The sequence below is a fragment of the Python bivittatus genome, unplaced genomic scaffold (genome assembly GCF_059951505.1).
Source record: "Python bivittatus isolate LINGU-HERP-01145 unplaced genomic scaffold, Pbiv_v1 ctg000480_np1212, whole genome shotgun sequence".
Lineage (NCBI taxonomy): Eukaryota > Metazoa > Chordata > Lepidosauria > Squamata > Pythonidae > Python > Python bivittatus.
In genome coordinates this window covers 79,018,009-79,036,921 of record NW_028277075.1, presented here as the reverse complement: position 1 = coordinate 79,036,921, position 18,913 = coordinate 79,018,009, and the positions used below count along the sequence as shown (strand labels likewise).

The window sequence follows — 18,913 nt, the reverse complement described above, 5'->3', positions numbered from 1 at the left end:
GTTCGTAAGTAGAGGCAAGTTCATAACCCGAGGTAAAATTTTCCTGCCGAAGCTGGTCGTAACCCGAAATGTTCGTTAGTAGAGGCGTTCATATCCCGAGGTACCACTGTAGCTAGGAAGAAGCAGCAGGTCTGAATGATCCTTGAAAGGTCTTCAAGTAGAATGCTTAATGTCTCATCTCTACCTTGTCCCAGCTTTGCTGGGCAGACAAGTCGATGACTGATTATACTCCAATGATAGCACTGGGTCTGAGTTGTTCATGACATTGTTCCTTATCAGTGGGGAGGTCTAGGTGCATATATCAGGGTTTCCTTGCCCATAAAATAGCACAGAATTGGGAGGCATGCAATTTACAATTGTGTCATCAAAACATCAAGCAAGAAAAGCCATGGAGGAATCTTAATCATGAATGCCAACAGGTAGAAAAAATAATAGGAAAAGGAATTTGAAAGATCTTTTTAAGATTCTCAGAGGGGTCTCAGAACAATTTACAGCTAACAGAATAATAAGAATAATCATGGAAGAGTCATGTGATGGAGCTATTTGAAGTTAAAGGAAGAGGAAAAGACGGTACTAAAATGGGATTATAGAATCTCAGAAACCTTTATAGAAAAAATATATTCTGGAGTTGGGTCCACTAGAAAATAAGGGACAACAAGCAATAAGTCATCCTGTGAAATGGGAAATTATGCATCAAAGGCATTGAATTGTTTAAAGCTGCAGGAGAAGATGTAGCTGCATATCAACTGAAACTTACATAGAAAAAAGAGATACAAGATAAGGCACAAATTACAGAACCACTTCACTAATTCTTTGCATAAGCAAGTTTTATTTAAGAACTTTCAGAGAAGAATAGATCCTAACATGATGCAGGCAGGTTTCAGAAAAGCAGAGGAAGGCAAGTTCAGATAGCTAATTTAAGATAGATAATGGAGAAAGTGTGTACATTTAAGAAGGAGGCTAACCTTTGTTTATTAACTATAGCATGGTCTTTGAATAGCTGATACCAGCATGTGTGAATGTGTGAATATTTTAAGGCTAATGACTGTTCTGGTTCTTTGTGATAAACAAGAAATTTCTGTAAGAACTGTAAAAATATTGAGACACAGAATAGTTCAGAAGAGGAAAAGGAGTGAAACAAGGATGTATATTGTCATTTTATCTGTTTGACTTATAAGAACGGTAGGATTTATAAGAGATGAGAGTGGAATCAAAATCGGAATTTGAAATTTAACACTCTGAGATATGCAGATGACACCTTTTTATTAGCTGGAGGTAAAGAGGATTTGGAAGAGTTAATTATGAAAGTAAAAATAGGATATTAAAAAAACAGGTTAAAGTTAAATATTAAGAAGACAAGTATAATGTCAACCTGCATGAGTATTGATCTTAAAATTGACAAAAAAGAAGTGAAGATTGTTAATAATTTTAGGTTTGAGGGACTCAAGAATAAATAGGGCACTGGGATAGTAAAGAGGATTAATGCTAGGGAAGGTAGCAATGGCATTATTAGAGAAAATAATGAATGATATTTTTATGATAGGAAAGATCACAACAGTAAAAATAATGGTCTTTCCCGTGGTGATGAGCAGCTATAAAACCTGAAGATATAGAAAGAGAAAAGGAAGACACATACTTTCAAATTATGTATTTAGAATGGAATACGAGAAGAATCAGTCATCAGTCCTGAAACAAATATAAACTGTCTGTTCCCTTGAATAGTGAATAGAAACTCATGCATTTTGAGCATATGCTGAAACATGTGATATGAGATGGAAAGGAAAAGACAATGGAGAGGGTAGATAAACAGGATCAAAAAGGGGCTTAAAATGTTCTTAAGAGCTGTAAGCTATTGTGAGAGATGTCAAAATAGTGGGCATTTGTCCATACCGTCACCAGTAGTACTCAAACCCAATTTGGTGTCTCATAACCAATATCAATACCAGGTGTGCAAAAACATATCAAAATCAAGTCAATGAAAATCAAAATCAAATCAATGAAAATCAAAATCAGAAGATGTCCTCTACCTGCCTATCTAACAAAGATCTAAAAGTTTATCAACTGATCTGGATCCATTAGATGTGATTTGAAACACCTTGGAATCTGCCCAGTATTTTTCCAGTATTGCCCAGTTCTAGGAAATTCAGAAATATTTACAAAAAAACCTTAGGAGTTTAGTCCAGATAGCCATTTTGAAGAGGCAAAGTATATATCTTAGATGATAATGTTGATGATGATGATGATGATTTATTTTCCAAGTCAAGAATCTTTTTTTATTCTAATAATTAAAAAATTAACTTTAAACAGAATGAAATTCAGATATACCATTTATCCTTTGTATAGGCATGTGTGAACTTCTGATATCTTTTTTTTTTCTGCCTTCAAACCCCCAAAGATTGTGCTACCAACATTCAGTGGCAAAATAATAATTTCAGAGACTTGATTATTTTTGCTTCAATGTACGTTTTTTGTCCTAAAAAACCCAAAAAATCTTTGCCAAATTAAATTCTACCATCAGAGCCCATCAGTAACTTAATCTAGAAGGAATGGGCTGTTAACATACTAGATAATAATATATTAATTGTAACAAAACACTGAGAACTGATACCATTTTATTTTGTAACTGGGGAAAAATATGGTTTAAAGAAAAGATTAGTTTTTAAAACATAGTTCATAGATTTTTTCATTTTCTGTTTTAAAGCAATAAGTGCACACACAAAATATACCCTAAAATAAAATATGCCATGCCAAAGGCATTCAATATTATGCTCCAGATAGGAAGATCATATAACAGTCTCTGTGAAAATGATCAACCAACAACCTTCCGTAACTCTAGGCAGCAATAATATTTGTTTATATATACCTGCTCTGTGAGCTTGGTACAATGGTGGCATAATCCAGAAGAAACCAATTTCTGATCCAACAAAACTAATTAAATCCAATGGCCATTGTGGATTGTTTAGTACTGCAAATGCATGTCTCAGAATGAAACTCGATAGTTCTTGCACTGCCTTCCCCAATAGCCTTTCAATGTAATGTGCATAGTAGAGCTGGCATATTTTGGTGGTAATGTGAAGAAGATTAGCCTGAGGTGAACTTGCTTTCATTTTTGAATTGTGACTAGTGAACAGTGAAAACAAGAGAGATCTGTAATAGCGTAAGGAAAACAATAGGAGGCAGGTTACAGTTGCTGAGGTAGACTTTAAACGTTCAAGGTTTGTTGAACCCTTCTAGAATTTTTCAGAAGTAGTGCAGACTTGAAAATCCATTTCTATCCATCAACACCCCACCTGTTGTCCCTTGCTAACCATGGCCTGGTTCATTTGGAACTCTTTCTTCCTACTTCTTTGACTTTCACTTTTGGCTTTGGTTTGCCAAGATGATCTTTGTAGATCCAGCAAACATTCACTGGATGAATGAATGGTCTTTCAGCAAGAAGTTGGACTACAGTAGTTTTCATTTCTGCAGGTTTCAGGCTTTTTTTGTCTATTTCTGTGATCTTGCATATATCCAAGAAGGTACTCACGAGAAAATTTTTGAAAATAGTAATACAGAACATATGTCTTCCAAGGCCAAGTTCCATTTCTTCAGTGAAGCAGATACTCAACAGCATGAGGAACACACACATTTCTTATCTGTACCTGTTTTAATCTGGGGGGGGGGTAAGTTTGATGATCAGTGATTTTTCCACAGTAACAAAGGTCCTGTCATATACTGCCCTGTCTCACACTCACACTTCTAGATATCTTTACAAAGGAAATCTACTTCACTAAAACTGGGGGACACACAACACAATTTCTGTTTGAGCAGATACAGAGGTCAGGAGAGCAATATCTATTCTTCCAGAAGCCTGGAATGAAGATACAGCCTTGCTGTTTTCTCCTACGATAATAAGGGTGATTTTGCTTGTACCTAGCTTCAAAGGACAGGGAGGCTACAGAAAGATAAAACACTTCCTATTCAGTGCTACATTTCACAGGGGATGTAAAAGTCTCCTGGGTTGTAGGGTTTTGTTTTCAAGATTCAAATCATCCCATAAGACAAAGCAGAAGTTTTAAACCTCCCTGAGTACTCTTATGGCATTGGGTAGTAAGTCAAGAAAGATGTGGTGGACTGGACAAAGAGCTGTTTAATTTAAGGAGCAAGTACTACAAGCAGTGCAAAGTTTTAGAGTATCATATGGTGTTTATATCCATTTGTGGTTGTGGTGGCCAATCCAGTGACATTTGAAATAACTTTCTCCCCATTAGATTTTTGCTCTACTCTACTCCTAGTTTCCTACCAATCATTTTGGTGTCAGAAATGGGTAATTTGTTCATCATTCTTAACAAAGCATGATTTATGTGTTGGAGATGAAACCTGGGAAACATAATCTCATTGCCTCTTCTAGCCCACTGATTAGGAGTAGATAACAAAGCAAGCATCTTTGCCACTTTTTCCTAATTGGAAGAGTGATACTGTTAGGCTGTCCAAAAGAAGGAAGAGCATACTTCTCCTTTCTCCCATCATGAGGACAAATGGCTCAGATATACAGGCTTTGAAAGGGAGCACGTAATCTCCTTAAAAAACTTTACTAGTCCTTTTGTAAATTAAGCGTTTCTCTCTATATCCACTATTTGGGCTTGGTTCTACCCACTTATATGTGTCCTGCTAAATATAGCCCCGGGTGAATGAAGTAAAGGATTCCAACTAGGGTTGCCTCAATATTTTCTCTACGAGACATTAGTGTGGTGGTAATAGGATGCAGAATAACACTTATAATTCATAATTTGTAATTTCTTGAGTTAGAAGTGAGTTAGATAGAAAAAAGACTCATAGTAATTAGGGATCTCACATGAGAAGGACACTTAGCAAAGGTAACAGAATAGGAACAGATGGCGGAGAATGCTCCAAATGACTCTGGTAAAATGACTAACAGTCAAGATAGTTGGTGGAAGGGTTAATAACTGCTACGTTTTGATGTATAGATACACCAAAATACTGTTAAAGTAACATGGTAATTGCAAATAGATTTTCACCCTATTGGATAGAGGAGAATTGGATAGCTTTGAAGCTGGTCTGCTATAATCCTGGGTCTGCATGTTTAAGAATTTCTCCCCCTCTCTTTAACCAAGCAATTATAACTTGGCAAGTTTTCCCTTGGATTCTCAGATGTGTAGGATAGTAGCTGGACTTTCTTTTGGTAACTGCAGGTTCCAGAAAGCAGGGTCATTCTGAAGCATTAGGTAGAATGACTCCTGAAAAAAATTAGACGGCACCATCAAAGAAGTCCTACTGTAGCAAGAGAGAGAATCTCCATTTCTGATGCTGCTGGAGACAAGTCAATCCTACACTTTGTACCTGAATAACATGAATAAAGGGAATGGGCATGTGAATGTGCCCGTTTTGCATTTCAGCATATTTTCCATTCAGGCCAAACAAATTCCTTTCTCTGATCTCCATCAGAAAGTTCCAAAGCCATGTCATTGGCATCAAAAGGCGTTATTTGAAAATCCACAATATATTGATTTCAAAAGAAAAGAAAACTAAGGTATCCAAAATTCCTCTTTGCATTCAGTTGCGTAGTTCAAGGATACAGAAGGTATGATGTGACATCAAAGCAACTAAGTGAATTTGCAGTCAAAGGGACAATACCATTTTTGCCTGACAAGTTTTACTATGTTATCAGAGTATGTCTAGCAATGAAATCAAGAGGAAAAAGGTAAGGAAGGGGTTAGAGGTCAAATACTGTAAGTGTAGGTGGGTTATTAAAAAATACAACCCATTCTTCCAGTTTTCTTTTGTTTACAGAAAATATTTTATTGCTGCATAGAAACTTATCAATATTATTTACGGGAAGATAACAGTAAAAAAGGAGCCTTTAGCAATAGATCAGAAGTCTTTTTTTTTTCCTGTTTTTTGAAAAGGAATAAGTTTCCCTCTATAGTTTTTAGCTTCTTTTTTTTCCTCATAGCTACCAGTCTCTCTTCTGCTGCTGCTTTCACTTTGTCCAAAGCAGCTTTTCCTATTTAGCTACCATCATCTTGCCAATTGATTGATTGTGATTGATTTAGAAATCACAACATCTCAAAGAAGGTACTCCTAATGAGAATTCCATTTGAATTTATCCATTGGTACCTATTGGCACAATTTCTTCCAAATCTTGGGTTTGAACGCTTCACTTGGGTATTCATGGAAAAATATACTTGGACCCATTTATGATGCTTTAGAACATCCAAAGACCAAGCAAATAAACAAGAATATTGAAAGTCACCGGATTTCATCAGGGCTGGCCTGTATAAGTATGAAATGTAAACAAGGAACTTACTGTTTTGCTGTTGTTTTTCTGGCCTCAATATTTTTGTCTATTATTATCTAAACAAAAGAGGATCTGTGCTCCTGAACTATATACCAAAGTGCATCATCTCGCCTGGATTGGTAAGTAATGGTACTGCATGGGTAACAGTCCCATCGCTGAAAGCAAATACTGTTTTTCTTTGATTTTAGAACACATTAAGAAAACTGTTAATCCCTAGGTTAATTAACCTCCTCTTTTATTTTTAGACAAGCCCATTGTTGTATTGCAGGTAGCAAGAATAAACCCAGGCAGTTTCACAGTATTTTAATGCCAAAGGTGGGTTGCTTAGATTATAGGGAGCCCATTAACATAATTAATTTAATTCATCAAACTTCTCACAGTTTAACTGTGTTGCTTTTGTGGAGAAACAGTCAGCAAATATCCAGGATTTTACTTGGTACAAATGCAATTAAATATTTGCATCTGAATGCAATTTGAGATCTAATCTAAATGATGAATGTGAGGCCTTTAATGTTTTGATTAGAGGGCAGTTAGGATGTGTTTCACATCTTTTTTTTCCCCATCCCCTTTAATTTCACCTTTTAAAGAGAATACCTTTAAAGTCACCTAAATTATTGGTGTGGTTGGGTTCCCCCTCCAAACTTGTTATTACTATTCTTATAGTAATTTAGCATATATATGGACACCAAATTGTTCTGCCTCCTGTCCCAACTGACAGATGAGAAATATTTCTTAAGAACAGTAATGATTAGTTTCCGTATCTCACTACAGTTGGCAATGAGTTTTTCTACCAGAATTGTGAAATTGCTGGTGTTGCTCCAATTACCCCTGTACTAATGTGGGGACCAGCTCCAGGAGGGCATCAGATTGAGCAGGAAGTATTTAAACAGGTAAATGGTGAAGAGTTAACTTACCAAGCTTAACAGGCATTTTCAACAAGTATCTGTAATATTGGGTGGAAATATTACATAAATGTCAGGGTTTGCAGGCTTTCTCCTCTAATTAAAATTCCCTTAGGTCATTTCACACAATATGCCAAGTCAAACCTGAGTTTACCACTGAATGTATCCTTAGTGCAGCCCTGCAGCCAATTGTGTCTCTCTAGTGTCATAAACCTAATATCTCTGGTCATTATATTTGTGAAGTATGTTTTTACCTCTCCATTTAAAACATCTTTGCTATGCTCCTGGAATGTAACAGGGTGAAGTGGTCCTTGGTAATCTCTCTGGCACTGCGAGCACGTAGTTTGAGAATTAAAACTGTAGAATGAAATTAAATTAGTGTTTTCTAATGAAAGTCAGGTGTTGAAAGAACAAAAGTATACATAAGGGAGAAAGGGCAGATTGCAACAGTGTAAGAAGTGTATTTTATCACTTAAATTTACATTTTCCAAATCCAGACATACTACATTAAGACACAGCAGTGTTTTGTTTTGCACCCCCCCCCTTTTTTTTCCCCTATGTGTTGTTTAGGTTGGGCGGCTGTTATTATAAGGGAGCAAATGTCAGAATTCAGAATCTAAGCATTCAAGGGGTTGGGTCTCATTTTGAAAGGGTTGGTAAACACAGTTTCTATCCTGGTGCCACATGCAAAGCATAATTGATAGGCCAAATTCCATGCATGTTTTTATGTGCATCCATATAAACAGTAGCCTCTACTTATGGGAGAGAGAAAGAAGAGTTCTTCTATAATTCTCAGAAAAATCAACTCTCTGAACTCCTTTCATTTCACATAGACCAGCCAGCCTTGGCTGTCCAGCAAAGGAGAGCCCACCGTTCTCTATTCCACTTTCCAATAGCTGATGAGAAGCTTCTAACATTTAGCAGGAAACTGCTTCTCTGCCATTTCTATTTGTTGGGTGTAGTCCTTCAGACAATTACCAGCCAGGACGCTGCTTCCTCTGCTTGTCAGGAAGAACGTCACAATAGGAGAAAAAGGGACACCAACAACCACAGAAGAAGTAGCTGTTTGGGCTTTCTATTCTAGTCAGAATCCCAAGAAGATCTAAGGAATAATGCCTTAGGTTTGTTTTTTTCCCCTCTTCTCTGTCAATATCAATCTCACCAGTCAGCTTTCTAATAAACGGGCATTTTGTGACTGGCCACACTCACCGTGACATCCCTTTTAGAATAGGGATCCCCCAGTGGCAGTCCTTTGTGAGTGTGCCAATGAGAGGCCTCTGGCCCAAACAGATTGCTTATCCCTGCTGCATGGGATTCAAGCAGCTTTAATCAAAATGTAGCTATCTGTAGTTCTGGCTGCAAACCCCAAACCATGGCAGTGATCCCATTATTTAAATACAGCTTTCCTCAAGTAAAGGAATCTTAATTGTGGCTATCACAACAGAAAGAAAAGGGAGGTCTAAGGGAATGAAAGACTCTCAATTTACTGATGCATTAAGTATCCTATTACTGTATATGATAGGAAAGAAAAAGGGGATTGTCTGAAATTTCCTCCCCTCCTCTGCTGCAAATGCTTTTGCTTTTTATTAGTCTGGGTTTCCCCTTCCCCATGAAAACTATAATTAAGGTTGAGATTTCATGCTTATTTTTTTTTAGGCACTAATAACTCTCTCAAACCAATTTCTTATCGCAGATTCTTAAAAGGCCATGGTTGGATTTTTCATATGCTTTGAAAATTGTGAAATTATCTACTCTGGCATTATAATAATCCAGTAGAGAATGTAATTGGGGTTCTGAGAGCCAAATTCTCCTCTGGTGTAAAAAGAAGACAAAGAAGAAGCAGGGCCACTGCAGCTGCTTACACCAAGTGACCCAGATATGCATCTTCTTCATTGCTTTTCCACAACCAATTGAGGAAGAATTGTTCAATTGAAGATGGCATATCTGTATTTGGGCTGTTCCATTTCAGACTTGGGGGGGGGCATCTCAAACTTCATTGCTCTGCTAAAAAACAAAGCAGATACCTTGAATAGGGAATTGGAAAGCTGTGGTGAAGGAAAGGTCTCATGTAGATTTCTCCTTATCATAAGCCCAATTCAGAAGTTCACCCTCGCTCCAAGTGTTCAGAAGCATGCAAAGGGGAGTGCGGAGTGAACTCCCATTCAACTCTGTGTTCTCTGTCACTTCCTTCTTGCCAGTCCTCACAGCCCTTCAGGAATTGTGTACTGGGGAAGCCATCTCTATGCTCTATACTCAGAACTCTTGTCATGTCTGTCATTATGTGAGAAATAAAGCTAGCAGGGGGATTGCTGTTACTCACAAATGCCTTCAAGGATTGGGGTGGGGGAATGCCTTCTTCTCTCTCAGATAAGTACCTTCTTCCATTTAGTGAATAGATCATAGCTCAGCAACCCAGAGACCAAGGGCCATACACCATTTCTCCACATGTGTTTGAGTCCCCCAAAATCACCATTTGGGGGGCTCAAAAATGCCAAAAACTAAAGTTATCAGAAGAATCTTGATATTAAAGTGCTGCCTGTCTCTGTCCCAAACACATCCAACATGCACACATATTCTCTCTCTTAGCATTAGACTGTTTTTCTTTTCAGACATAATTGCACCCACAGTGCAATTTTTCTGTGAAGTTTTGTAATATTTCATATAAGTTTTCTTAAGTTGCAAAGCAATTGTTTAATCAATGTTTTCTTGGGTTGCAGAGTTACCACTTAAGTATGGCAGTGATTTTTTTTTCTCTATATATAGTATAATATTGTGCAACTTCAATGTTTTGATAAGGCTTTTTTTTAAAAAAGTCTTCTCTTTGCCATTCCAATCCTTCATGTTCCTACGTTCATAGGAAAAACCTAAAGGGAAGGGGTGAAAGAAATCCTTGCTCCATTCTGTGTAGAGTAGCTGTGATTATTTATTACCTGAAATCTCCTGTCTAATTAAGTTTTGTGTATTTTATTTCTAGGTGCAAATATTGGAAGCTCTCCAACAGCCACAGATATTGCAATCATTGGAGGTAAGAATACAATATTACTCGAACAAAGACTATATTTCATCAAACAGTGTTTTGGAAGAAATGAAATAAGACTTTCCATCTTTATCCCAAAAAAAAAAAGGTATTCTCCACTGAATGGTTTTTTTTTTTCTTTTTTAAGAAAAATCAATGGTGTGTTGCCATGTAGTTCTATCAGTGGGGTGGGGGGTTTGTTCACTGGCACAACCCTCTCTGTAACCCTTATCACTGAGCCCTGCTACCATCCCCACATTGCAGGAAAAGGGATAAAATAAACACCTTGTTCCATGGAATTGGCTTCTTGCACAAATTGGGAGCCTGTGCACAAAACAGAAATAGGTGTGGGAATAGAAAATGTACTCTCCAGCTTTGTGGTACATCTGCATGTACACTCAAGGTTTCCCAATATACAGGTCACAAGTTAAATGCATGAAGACATGAAAAACAGAGAGGAGCAATAATTCAGGTTTCAGACAACTGCAGGTCGATTGAGAAATACCATTGCAGTGCTGAAGCTCATCCAAGACATCATGAGACATATTACATTCTATAAAATTGCTACTACCCCCTTGAAAAATGGAATGTTTCAGAGTCCCTCAGAATGGAATGTTTTGTACATGCCTATCCTTAACCAATATATATCAATAGAAACATTAGGAAACAAAGATCCTTTGAAATTACTGGTGTCAAGAGTGTCAGTGGAGTGGGTAAGAGAAAGAACATTGTTGGAAGTGCTGTCAAAATGGTATATCCAGTCCATCTTCCCTTAAGCTGTCAGATACAGGTGTTACATTATGTCATGCTTCCATGTATGGTGTTTTATATGACTTCCACAGGATATCTCTGTTTTTGCACAGTGTATATCCTGTGTGCTATTTGCAGTTACATTCACCACCAGGAGGCACCCTGTAGAAGAACATCTTGCTACCAGTGTCTGAAGATCCCAATAAGGATGAAACCAGTCTCCTGGTGGTCAATGTAACCAAAAGGTTGCGTGAAGGTAGATACGATAGATCATCAATTCATACCATTTATTATAGAAAGGAATATTATGGGTCCTAATGTATATGCTTTTGCCCTTACCAGGAGACTAAAACAGCAACAAAGTGATTTGGAAAATCAGATTTTGATAATTGTATCCCTGATGCTCACTAAAAAACACAAGTTATGTGAAAAAGGCATTTACTCAAAAGGAGGCAGCTGGAGAAAACCAGCCAGCAGTTGCAGCATAAACTAAAGAAGACTGCTGATAAAAAAGCAATGCTTGTAGATGGGGCTGCTGAAAAAGCAAAGCTAATAGCAGAAGGGCAAGACAATGTAGAAAAACAATTGGCTGGAGAAGAAGTAAGAAGAGGCAAGGCAGGTCTGGAGAAGATGGAGGTGGCAACAGAAAAGCCAATCATTTTGCCGAAAAGCATTCAGACTAGTTATATGCAAACTTCAGTGGTTCAGGAAGAGAACATGCCAATATCCTCTAGTATTTTCCTTTTTTTTCCCCTGAAATATACCAATCCAGCCACTCCAGAGTTGGTTAATTGTTTTCTGGAAGTGGTTCTTTGAGAAAAAGAAGTGATTTGCCTTGTTCTGGTTGCCTCCTGGCTCTCAGATAGGCCTATTCTGAAAATCTCCTCAGTGGAAATGAAGCTTCAGAGAAACTAAAGGAATTAAGAAAAAGCAAAAGAAACAGAGGACCGAAAAGTGTGGTTGCTATTGCTTTAATCCTAAAATAGGGGAAATGCAATAAGCATTTTTTAAAAAAAGTAGAAGAAACCTGTTTATACTTGTATCTTGTATACTAATCTTGAAGGAGAGAGAGAACTGTTAATAGAAGAGTATTATGTTGTTCAGCAGAATGTGACTAAAGAGTTGATTAGCCACTTCCCTGTTAGGGCAGCAGCAGTAAAACTAAGGAAACTAAGGGAGGAGTTAAGAGGAGAAGCAAATAAAACTTGAATACAGGAAAAAAAGAGGAAGAAGAAAAGGAAATTACAGTATATGTAAAACAAAAGAAAAATGCATCTCTGGTAACCCCTTCCAGCAAGCAAATATTCGTTCTGTTATTGGGCAGGAGAAGGAATTTTTCCGATGTGCCTCTTTAACAGTAACAGTGAATTGGTTAAAAATGTTTCTGTCACAATCAACTTTTCCTCTCAACAACTTTTCCTCTCAACAACAACAGACACCACCACATCTCAGATAACTATGCTGCCAGGGAAGAGAAGAGAGAGGCAACAGGGTCGTTGTAAGATCAAACCTTAATATATGAACTCCAACCTTGTTCATGTTGAGGCACTAGCAGCAGAATCTTAAAGGATATTTATCTATACCCCAAATAAACTTGGAACAAAGTTTCTCTCCAAATCAAACCTGCAATGAATGATTGTGTCTCACTTCCGCTGCTGTACAGTACAGCAATGTTTCTCAACTTTGGCAGCTTGAAGATGTGTGGACTTCAACTCCCAGAATTTCCCAGCCAGCATGGCTGGCTGGGGAATTCTGGGAGTTGAAGTCCACACATCTTCAAGCTGCCAAGGTTGAGAAACACTGCAGTAGCGAATGGTCCTATGCAGGTTACTTTGGTGCAGACATGCACTAGATTATTTCTAAGAGAACTGGAAATAATTCAGTAGATTGCTTGAGCCCATCTGATGATCAGAAAAGTCGCATGCCATCTTTCCTTCCAGTCTTCCCAGTCCTTAAAACTTCCTACCAATTCGTTGACAATCTCTCCTTCTGCTACTGCTGGTGCTAGTTGCTAAAATGAGATGCCTCACTCAGTTTCTGATCTATTTTGTTTCTGGTTTTACAGGACCCCAGATGTTATTATCCCCAAGCTTTGCAATGTTAAGTCTCTTCTTCTCCCTCCAGCTACTTCCTTCTCCCCACAAACCACAGGAGACAGGGATTATCAACTGTCTGTAAAAGAATTATTCCCTGGTGAAAACTGCAAAGGCAAAAATATGTTGAGCTCTAATCCCGTTAGCAAGAGATAGTATTAGCACCTTGTCATGATAACTGAAGTTGATTGCTCAGATGACTCCCAAAAGGAGTATTTTATGTGTTAACGTGAATGATTTAATCCTTTTTTTTTTTCAAATGCATTTGTGCTTGTTGTTTTCAGCAATTAACTACCTGTACTGTTAGTGCAAATTAGTGAAGTTCTGTGTATTTCCCTTTGGTTACATCCTCCGGAATATTAATTTCAACATCCTACATATCACTAGGAGAAATACTGAATTGTTCTACTTTCCTGAGGCTTATTAATACTGTGCAGTATCTAAAGAGCATTACAGCCTATTGTGTTTGGGGAGTCCACTGTAATCCTTTAAAAAATGATGAATTCTCTGTGAATTGAATAACATTATTTTAGTACATTCAACATCTTAACCGAGGTTCTAATGTTAATTATTGTGAACTAGCTCTGAGGAAAAAGAGATTTATTTAGACCCAACATTTGAGCTGTCCAACCCTTTGAAGGTGTGCTTCGCTCCAATGATGCTTTGAGCAAAGCACACTGCAAAGCAATGTGTCCCCCGCTTCTAAAAAGTGAAGTGAAACTGCCATGGTGCTTAGATTCACACTGCTTCTGTGGGTTGAATGTGCCAGAAGAGGTTTCAAAACAACACAGTGTTAAGCATCAAGGCACATTGCATAATTGCTGCACCTTGTCAAGAAGAAACATGGCCACCTTGCACAGGCCTATTATTTCTAGCCTGATACTATGCTAGCCTCAAAAATTGAACTGCCCGCATCTGGGACCACATCACAACTAGTGAGTCAAATAAAAAGTGCTGGATCAGTTTGTATGCAGGCTAGTTGGGTAGGCAGAGGTAAAAGAAGTTTGTTGCTGAGCAACATCTGAGGCGGAAGAGCATCTTTGCCCTTAGTAACATGCCTTACTAAACCAAGTGTTTCTTGAAATCTCCAGCTAGTTTCTGATTTCCCATCAGAATCTTTTACTATCTTCTGATTCACTCCATAAGCTGCCATGTGTTTAGTCAGAGCTATGAAATGAGCCATTGGCAGGGATGGTGAAGAAATAAAATTGTATAGAATGCCCACTCCATAAAGTGCAAAAAATTACTAGGACCTTCTGCTCATCTTCTACAAGTTGAATTGAGTTTACTCTCAGTTAAAACTTAGATTGATAAGCGTTAACAATTTACTTGTTTATTTGTTCAAATGAGTGTAAATTCTGGTTAGGCAATGCTTGGATTTGTTCATGCAACAAAGTAGTTGGAAGTTGCATTGGATTAGAGTCACTTTGTGTGAGATGGGCGGCTATATAAATATGATAGATAAATAAATAAATAAATATATAATCCTCACACAAATCTATAGCCAGTTCTCATATAGACTTTTTTTAGAGCTCTGTTTCATACTGCAGCCTTCTTGAAGCTGGTCCCCTCTTGAAGTGTTGGATAAGACAGTCAGAAAATCTCAGCATATTTGCCCAAATAACGATCAACTGATATAACTGTAAGTTAACCAGAATGAGAACTAGGGCATCTCCATTCCCTTGAAATTTCCTTGTTTTTTTCTTTTGCAAGTGCTCTTTCTCTCAAAGAAGCTTTATCATTACAATGTCAGGGCCCTTTGTTGATATGGTGTTGTTATCTATGCATGCTTTTTCCTTGAAAGACCTAACAGAAGGCATCCATGTAAAATAAATCAAAACGGGGGGTGGGGTGGATTTAGGCTAATTGAAATGGAAAAGAAAATGCAAATGTTTCTTCCTCCCTGTAGGTGTCATAGCAGCTGTGGTTTTAGTCTTGATTTGCCTCTTGGTGGTGATGCTGAGATACATGTACCGACACAAGGGCACCTACCATACCAATGAAGCCAAGGGAACTGAATTTGCCGAAAGCGCAGATGCTGCTCTGAAAAATGACCCTACCCTTCAAGATGCCATGGATGAGAACCGAAAAGAATATTTCATCTGAAAGCAAAGACAGCACCCTTGAGACACCCTTTGTTTTTCTCTCCTTCACAAGGGGCACTACATAAAAGAAAAAAAAGCACTAGGATATGGAGATTACACAAAAGAGAACAAGGGGACTAATTGAAATATTGCTGTTTAACAACAAGAAGGACTGGATGCCAGATCTATAGCTGTTTATTTGATTAGCCACACAGCTTAGTTCAGTATCAGATGAGCAGAAAGAAAAGTCTTAGGATGAGTGATTTAGCTGATAGCAGATAAAAGCATCAAATGTCAAATCCTGACATTTGGCAAAAATATCTGTGTTGATGGAAAGCTTCTTCATAGATACATTGATTCATCTCCATTGATACAATGCCTAGAAGTGAATTTACAGCAGCAAAAAAACAAGAATAAAACAAAGGCACCTGGCCCAAGAATGTTGGCCACCATTCATGTGCCTTTTTTTTTTTTTAAAAACATGCATAAGTTTATCAATGTGAATATGCATGTTTTCTTGGTCCTTCTTTTTTTATAAAAACGTCCTGAAGTTGTTTTTGCTTTGTTTTGTTTTTTAAAAGGATGGACTAGCAACCTGATTCTCACAGGAAAAGACTGCAGGAAAAGACTGAGGAAAGTTTTAAAAATGAAGAATGTCATTTCTGGATATTTCTTACAGTGGATGGGTTTATGGAGATTCTGTGCTGACTTCTTGATCTTTAATACCGTATGAATTATCCTTGAACTTGTACTTTTTTTCACGTAGTAGAGCTCCCTACCCCTCCTGGGCATACTGCTTAATTTGTAGAGTGATCTCAGATCCACAGTGGCAGTTTAAAGTTATTGAGGCAGTTCTACCTCAGCTGAGGATGACCTGTGGAAAAGAGAATTGTACAAGCAGAGGCAAAAACAATCATTCAGGTTCACGTAAGGGAGCCTTTCCTTCTACAGCTGAAAAAGGAGTGAGATGCAGAAAAAGTGCTTAGTTAATCTTAGAGCCAGTGAAGCCAAAAGATCTCTCCCTTTCCCTCCCCCCCCCCTGCTCTAGCCCACTGGCTTTAAATTATGCCCCACTTCTGTGACTAGTATAACTTACTAGTCATGTTAGCTGTTTAATAATTTCCCCATGGTTACATTTTGGCTGAAGCTGTGGTTATAATACTAGCAGTGATTAGTAATGTAGTTTTAGTAGGAATAATAGTAGCAGTAATATTAGTACAGTATTTTACTTCACTGCTCAAATTATACGAAAGCCTGGGAGCTTATACCCTCCTTGCATTTTGTGGTGGCCTCCTTTCTATTGTTTTTGAAGAGTACAAGAGAATCATGATTTAGCAGAAAATAAGAGAACGCGAGTTGGGCAGTTGTGCATTTCATTAAATTTCTGCCTATATTCTGCCTCTGTTCACCCTCCAAGTACGGTACAGCCCAGACTGTGGTTGCTGTAGAAATTACTTTGGCAGGCCAATCCAGCCTACCTCTGACAAAAAAGTCTAATGTGGTTTACAGCATGGACCTTCCTAATATCCTAAAAAAATCCTGTGGCCGTATGAAATGACTATCTTCAGGAATGCTTGTTGCAGGTACACAAATATGTGATGTTGCTAGGAAATTCTATCTGGCAACCACATTAGATGCTTCACTCCAGATTCATTTGAATTCAGTGAGTCAGGTAGTAGCAGATTTGGGATACCACTGAAGTGTGGATTGAGTTTAGGTATACATATGGAACCATTGTGAGCTACAGTGTTGCTTTGGCTATAGAGACAAAACCATCCAACAAGTTCAACTCCTGGTAATGTCATGGCATAGCCATGTAACTTTTTTGGTAACAACACTAGCCTTGCTTCTTCTGAGGTATGTTCTCATCTTCCTGATCTAATCCCATGTTGGGATTTCATGATGATCTCCCATCTTCTTTCTAGGCTCATACATACAATGGGAAAATCAATTTCTGAATGCGTGTAATTTCTCATTGTCCTATATATATATATATATATTATTTTTTTAATCACAGCCTCATCATTTATAACATGTTGCTTGTTTTTCTGTTTCGTTGACAACTCTGTAACCCAGGGTCTGCATCCTTTTGGCGACTGGAATCCTACTTAATTCTGGGAGTGGGGGGGAGTGAGTGAGTGCCACAGTGGATAAGCAGGGATGGAAAGTAGGTGAAAATATGTCATTCACTTGGGGAAGATGTCATTTTCCAGATTTATTGTTTCAGTTTCCCCCGACTTTTTTTTTTTAATTTGTTTTTCTTAGCCGCTATTCTTAAAGAAATATTAAGCTTATTTTAGAGCTTATACAATGCTTTTATTGTTTTTTCTGCCTTAATATAGTGGGAAGCTATGTTGCTGATTTTAGGCAATTGTGCCACCAAATTATAATAGGGCAGTTCAAGGAATTCCAGGTCTGCCAAAAAGTGCCTTAGGTAGCCTACCTCTGCCTTAACCAAAGGAAAAGCTCAAATGTCTTCTCTCTCTTCTCTCTCTCATGTTGGGATATTAAGATATAAATAAAAATTTTAATTTCCATTGGTTTCTTTCAGAAATATTTTTGGTGCCAGTGGCTGTTTCCATTCATGGTGAACAGTAGCTTAGAAGAGGAATCTTTCTCACTTTGTTTTCAGGACTGTACCACAAAAGATTAACCTCCATGGAGTTATTAAATAAACAGACAAGAAACATCAAAACACGTGAAATGAATGATTCATATATAATTACACTTACTCATTAGCCAGCAAAACAATCACAGGAATATCTTTTTCTCTTTTTCAGCCTTTGATGGAACATGGTTAAAACCCTCCATGCAGTTTGTTCAAGAACTCCACTTGCACCAAGTTCCCAGTCCTGCAGAGTTGTAATGGCTTTAGCTAAACATGGTTATACCTACGTGGTAGATCTTCCAGACCATCCTAAGTTATTGAAGTTAGGGTGTGAATTGGCCAAAGGGCACATTGCCTTCTTCACCACATATATATTTTTATAATCCTTCCATGGAGAGGACTTTTTTAGTTATGCCAGTGTTGTCCAGACTTGGCCACTGTAAGATGAGTGGAGTCCACTCATCTTAAAGTGGCCAAGTTTGGACAACACTGAGTTATGCACTTCCAGCAAACACGGACTCATTCTCAGAAAATCTATAGAAGTTTACATATATACAATATAGCATTGACATATAGCTTTGACATTGTTGGGGAAAAGAAATACATTCTGTATTTTTTTATGTACAGATAATTTAAATAGAAATACAGTACATCTTACTATAATGGGGAAGATGTTGAATCTATACAGGAATCTTTTTTATTTCTGAAGCACTGCAGTGCAGATGTTTTTTTCAAATGCAATTAGTAGGTCTATGTTAATTTTAGGTACTATAATATTCACTACATGTATAATTATTTGATTTCATTTGATCTCATTTTTATTTATTCAATTTGTATCCTGCCACAATCCAGTGGTTGTCAGTGGCTTACATGATGCAGTATAGAAATCTTTAAAAGATCCATGATAAATCTTGAAATAACACAATTTAAAAACAAGAAGAATTTAAAAAACCAAATAATTGAATAAAAAAAAGTTAAAGAGGGCCCATATAACTAATAGAACTAGAATGCTCTTTGGAACATCCACTGTTTTAAGCATCATCCTAAACGACATCAGGGAGGGAGCCAGTCTGATCTCTACCGGGAGCCTAATCCAAAGAACCATCATTGCTGCTGAAAAGCAGCATCTCCTGGCTTTAGTTCATTCCCTTCAATTTCTGGG

General features: G+C 37.7%; 1 protein-coding gene across 2 annotated transcripts in view; it reads left to right on the top strand.

The window, feature by feature from the left end:
• Positions 1-17,680, top strand: part of GYPC (glycophorin C (Gerbich blood group)) — a 37,364-nt gene extending 19,684 nt beyond the window's left edge. For both annotated transcript variants that reach the window (XM_007428313.3, XM_088146405.1), the window contains 2 exons: positions 10,175-10,225; positions 14,969-17,680. In XM_007428313.3, coding sequence (XP_007428375.1) covers positions 10,175-10,225; positions 14,969-15,165 — 248 coding nt within the window. In that variant the 3' untranslated portion in view covers positions 15,166-17,680. The remainder of the gene's footprint in view (positions 1-10,174; positions 10,226-14,968) is intronic.
• Positions 17,681-18,913: the final 1,233 nt, after the last annotated feature.